At 34.0% G+C, this 6,178-nt stretch overlaps 1 protein-coding gene across 1 annotated transcript; it reads right to left on the bottom strand.

The window, feature by feature from the left end:
* Positions 1-560: 560 nt before the first annotated feature.
* Positions 561-1,090, bottom strand: LOC116131249. Its single transcript, XM_031416912.1, has one exon. The coding sequence runs from the start codon at positions 1,028-1,030 to the stop codon at positions 692-694; it is 339 nt and encodes a 112-aa protein (XP_031272772.1). The 5' UTR covers positions 1,031-1,090; the 3' UTR covers positions 561-691.
* Positions 1,091-6,178: the final 5,088 nt, after the last annotated feature.

Genomic DNA, 6,178 nt, shown 5'->3' with positions numbered 1-6,178 from the left:
AGAAGTTTCTGCTGACATTGAGAAATAAATAACTAGATTTTTGTACACTTTGTTTTTACTCTGTAATTAATCACCCAGAAGCTTTAGACAAGGGTCTTGTAAATAAAACAAACTTCTTTATCGTACGTTCTTTATATATATTCTCATACATAATATGAAAAGCTTAAAGTACAGACCTTGGAAAACTTTGATTAATGGATAAATTAGCCTACAAGATTTAAATTAATAACTTCTGCATTAAGGATACTTACTCATGTTTACTTCAATTAAACCCTCTATCAAAGAAATTAATGTGACACTGATAAAAGAACTCGAAATATTCATGGCGGCTAGCACTGTAGTGTTTGCTTCTCCTACAAAGAGAAAACTCTGAAATAAATCATGATATGTGCTTTATGAAACAGAAGCTTTATGACCACCTTTACCACACCCAACAAATGATTTACTATCTACACTTTGCGAAGGTTTGTTTCATTGGCATTTTAGGATTTTGAGACGAGTGGCATTGCATCAAATTAAATAAGGAAAAATTCCCTACTTTATAATTTCATTAATCTCTAAATAACCTGCAGACAAAAGAGATAAGAGTCCTCAATTTTCCTACAAATTCCACACAAATAGTTGTAATTTCATTAATCTCTAAATCAATTATTAGTTAACTAAACTTCCTATAAAGCTCTATTAGATTTCTTCAATGCATCGACCTTCGTTTCTTCTCCAATGGCATCGGTTTCGTGGTCATATAAATACCTACAAGTGATCGATATCTCTTCTTCTTCGGCCGATAAATCTCTTCTTCTTCCTTCCCAAATATCTCTTCAATCTTCGCCCAAGTAATCTCATTCTGTCTTCGCATATACTCTCCATCACCCAACTTCTTCTTCTTTGTTTCCTTATCATTGCTCTTGTACTCGCAGCTGTTGCAATCTTCATCGCTTAGTTGCATGAGCTGCTCGGCCGCCGCAGCCATATCCGAGTCCGATAAAAGCTTCTTCTGGGGTGGTCGACACAAACATTCAGATTCCGCCATTGAAATTGGAGAAGATAATTATAAAAATTCAGACTCAAACCCTCTGCATCCAATTCAAGTTCTCTCTTTTCTTTCTTGTTTCTTGGCCGCTCTTCTCCCTTTCTCTTTATCTAGTTTTCTCAGGCGTAGAACGCGTTTTGAGGGTACGTGTTGTATGAGTTTGAAGAAAAAGAAGAAGCTGCAACGTTGGTGCAATGAAGACGGCTAGAAGATGAGTAATAAAATATTATCTTACTGATTCTCTACTTCCGGTTCGATCTTATTATCCAACTGAAATTGATTTCAATCCTTCCGATCTTCTGACCATTTCATCTTCACTTTTGTTAACCTAATCTTTGCCCTCCATCAACGGTCTAAGTTAATTTCAATTTATTTCTACTTTTCTTGCAATTGAGATTTCTTAATTAGGAAGATTAATATATTGTGATAAAGACTTGGGTGGGTCCCATCTTGAATAATAAGTAAAGGAAGTGGTTTGAGCCGTTGGATGTGAGTTGTTATTTGATTGGATGAGTGAGATTGATTGTCCGATAAAATGGTCAAACTTGGAAATAAATTTGATTGTGCTCATTTGTTCTATGCAGCCACAACTTTTGGCTTTATATGTGGGAAATTTGGTCAAGTCTAAAGACAGAGAGAGAGAGAGAGAGAGAATATATATATATATATATATATATGAGTAGATATTAACAGAAAAAATCAGCTTGACCAAGGAATTTAACGATTGGTAAAGCTTGGTCAACAAGTCTGTTTTAATTAAAAATGCCGTTAATAACTTTTTCTATATACAGTTTTATAAATAAATGTCTTCTATTTTGCAATAAAATGAATTTGTTTTTGAGCTAATAGATTTATAAATAAAGCTCTTTTTTTTCTTTTTTTTTTTTAATAATCAGTGTGTCTGGGTCAGTTTACGTTTACTAAAGATCAAATAACCTTTTGGGACTCTAAAACTACCGGCCAGATAAGAGTTCCGGTGATTACCTCTATTAATAATTAAGGAGGAACTCGAACTCAGAACCTCTTAAATAATACACTCAAGAGTCTTTATCGAATTACTCGACCACCCAGAGATAATTTAAATAAACAAAGCTCTTCCCTTTATTAATGCTTTCTATAATAGTATAACCACACATGGAATATGCAGACCATTAGTAAATTGTTAAACAAAAAAAGCTAAACAATATTGATAGAGGTGATTTATGATGCCGGTTAAATGCAATTCACACTCAAACTGAGACACAACAGCATGAATGAAAGAAACATATAATTGAAATTGCACGGAAATGAAATTCGATCTTTGACTAGTCAATAAATAAGTAATACAATTGATCTTTTATGGTCAGTCAAAAAGGTGGGAGCTAGAATAGACTTGAAAAAAAGAGTCAACTTGTCAAATTGAGTATGGTTTTGGATGACAGCAATTTACGCTCACAATTTCTCAGCTTCCTTTTACTATTTCACTTTCATTTAAGGACACATTTCACAGAAATTTCACACCATCACAATTTTCCGACTATACTTAACAACAATATTGGTGTCAAAATAATCATATTTTAACACTCTCTCTATTCCAAGTTCCAACGATTTGTTTTGACAATGGATGCGGTGTTTGGCTGAGATCTAACAAAGAAAATTCAGGTGGCCGCATTTCCTTTATCATATCGCAGTCAAACTAGACCTCTGTTTCAATTAAAATTTATATAGATAGATCGATCGTTAAAAAATAACAATCATTTTAATATAGATTTTATTGTCTTTATGCTTCCGGTCACTAGTTACCGACGGTCGTAACTAATTATTAATATAGTTTATAAAATTATATTATAATTTAAGCTTATTACTATAGCCTAGAATATTAAATAATCAATATAAGGTTATACTAGTAAATATAAATATAAAAGTTAATTTAGATATCATTAATTTTAAAAAACAAACACATTAAATATATCTTAAGACTATTGATTATTATGTGACACTAAAATCCATTTAAGTGTCAAGTGATAAAACAAACACAACCTAGTGTCTATAAATTGGAGTCCTGAGGAAATTTATAACACAATGGAAAAGAAAGAGGAATGGAAAGTAATTGATGTATTGATCCTCTAGAATTAAAATTAATTTATAGCTTACTTGAACTTGTTTGGATTGAATATAAAAAAGAGAATTTGTATTAATTACTGAGAATTCTATCAAGGAAAAAATTTGATCCCATCTAGCTAAAAGCCTAAAATTATATGCTTTTATAGTCATATCGATCTTAGAGATAAAATTTTAAAGAGTAATGCTAGATTTACAACCCAATCTTACAATTTTCTTTCACAATCTCCAACGTGGTAGCTCGTTATTGATCAGTTCGTAAAATGTTTTCTACCTGTTTGTATAAGTCTCATCTACCCATTAATCAGCTAACAAATGATAAGTTATCACATCAAAGATTGTGAGAGAAGGTTGTGGACATAGTATTATTGAATTTTAAAAATCCTGAACACAATTGTTAAATTCCCGTTCACACAAAACGTCTGAGACATGTTTTCTCCCTTGCTAGGCTGGACTCTTTAGTGGGCATCTCCTTTAATTTTCTATTTTTTGGGCCTTCCTTCTGGGCTTGCTAAATAACTTTACCCTATATCTAAGTTTACCCATATTGGTCCAAACCCACTAAGCTCAAAATTCACCACAAATTATGTTCTTACATAGGGGTAGGTGTAAATCAAGAAAATATTTAAAAAACACAAGAGTGAAAATATCCCATTAATGGTGCTTGGTAATGCAGTTTAAGTTAAGCAGAGCATAAGTATAACTAAAGGAGAAAAATAAATTAATTTCCATAAAGAGGAATCAAATAAAATTGTACTCCCTCCGTTTCCTTTTAATTGTCGTTTTAAGACTTTCTAAACTTTTCAAAATTAAAGTCGTTCTGCCTTTATCTGTCTGCACCTTTCATCATGCCTTCTTCACTTTTTATCATCCCTCTCTCTTTCCATTCCATCTTATCATTTCTTTACTTTTTGCCTCTGTCCTCTTTAATTTTTATCTTTATCTTATCTCTTCCTTATTTCCATTGCCACCTCTTCTTTCTCTAATCTGTCTCTGCTTCCATCTTTTCTCTCTTTTTCTTGTCTTCCTTTTATACGTTCCTCTCTCCACTTATTTGAAGCCCCCTATCGCTTCAATCTCCACCTCACTTCCTCTTTCTTGAGCCCTAGAAGATCAGCCTTGAACTCGTGAGCTTTTGGGTTTCCTCCCGCCCACGGGTTTACAAAGCTGAAGTTTCTTGAGGGAGTTGGAGGAGAGTGACGATACAGATGATGGGAAAGGAAAGTCCTTGAATGATTACAGACAGCACAGAAAAGAGGATTTTCTATGCGTGTGGCGAGCGTTTTAGCGATGGCGTTGAGGAGAAGTGTAGAGAGTGGACTAGTCTGCAGTAGATTTGAGTTGAGAAATTTGTGATTTTTTTTTCTTATCAAAATCATTGTCAAAATCAATTTTGTGATGTTGTTGCATTATGTCAAATTTGCGTTTGTGGCTGAATTTTTGTGACTTTTGCCTATGTTTTGTTTTAGCCTATGCTCGGGGCCTTTGATGTTGAGAAGGGCATGTGGCTGACCCAAGGGTGTGTGCTTTGCAATAGTTTTGCTGTGGTGAGTCTTGGTTTTTCTGCTAGTTGGGATTGAAGCTTTTGTTGGATTCCTTAAGGTGGCTGGAATTTTGACACTTTTTGGCTGCAAACCTTTATGTACAGACGTGTGTAGTTAATTTCTGCCTAGATGGTTTGCTTTTTTTATTGCTGGCCTTTTTTGTCCATGTACAGACTATAAATGAAAATTCATTAGCTTATCCCTCTTTGCTTATCCATTATGAAGGTTTAGCAAATTCATTCAATGTATTTGAATAATAGGAAATGCATATTTGATGTAGAAGTTTCAATGCAACCACAAACAAACAAAGATGTTTCAAGGAAACTTCTTGGATGGGAACTGTGATTAAGGAAAACCTTGGGTGGGAAAAAGCCGTTTTACTCTATCAATAATAGTGTAAAGAAGAAAAATCCATCCACTACAATTATTAAAATGCAAGTAATTAAAAGATAAAGTTGATTCTAGACAAAACCCTTCTCAAAGATCTTTTAAAAAATACTGGCTGTAGTCATTAAGAGACAAATGAATCTTATTCTGTGTTTAGAGTAGTTTTAAATGCATTAGAAAAGACAGATGTATTAACATTTACTAATGGGTTAGTAAACCATTTCTGTGGATAAGCATAGACTTTTCAAGTGCAAATATGTGATAGCTGGACCAAACTCCTTTTACCACCGGGGGGGGGGGGGGGGGGGGGGGGGGGGGGGGGGGGGGGGGGGGGGGGGGGGTGGGGGGGGGTGTGTGATGAAGCTTGATTTGTGCTTTTACTTTCAGTCTTTTGCTGTCAAGAATGGGGCTCTTTTGGTCGTTGTTCCTCTTCATATTCTTTGCTGAAAACAGGTTTATTCAAGTGGGAAAAAAGTTGTCTAATAAAAACCAAACGACATGTTAGTTTGGTGTTTTTGTTTTGTTTTGTTTGATTTAACACAAGTTACTTCTTATCTCTTTACCCACACTATTGATTGTCTATGCTTTCATTACAAATGATCTGCAACATAATTTTTACAGCTTACCATAAGAAGAATTCGTCAGGCAGATACCATTGTTGGATATACAACAATATATTCAAGGAACAATGATGTTCATGAATTTCCTCTTAGCAAATGCCAACCACCTTTATTTGGAGTGCCATTGGGTCCTATGTAACACTCTACAGTCTCCCACTTGTTTCCTCTGTTATCTGCTTCAGATAATCCTAAATAGCTTTGCATTTTATACCCAAATTTAAAAAAATCAACAGATCAATGTCTAAGTACACTCAAAGCAGCCACTCCATCCCATTGTACCAGGGATTGTGCATTAGACTGACTGAACATTTGACAGTTTACAGAAATGCCAACATACCATAACTAATATGATTGTGAAATAAGATTCTAGATTGAGATTATGCATGCAGATAAAATAAAATGTTGTTTTTTTTTATACCTGACGCCTAGTAGAAAAGAAACTATTTTCCAATGTTATAAACTTGAACAACTTTTATTAAGAACTTCATACTGTAATG

Source organism: Pistacia vera, unplaced genomic scaffold (genome assembly GCF_008641045.1).
Source record: "Pistacia vera cultivar Batoury unplaced genomic scaffold, PisVer_v2 Contig107, whole genome shotgun sequence".
Classification (NCBI taxonomy): domain Eukaryota; kingdom Viridiplantae; phylum Streptophyta; class Magnoliopsida; order Sapindales; family Anacardiaceae; genus Pistacia; species Pistacia vera.
This window is presented reverse-complemented; position numbering and strand designations above follow the sequence as displayed.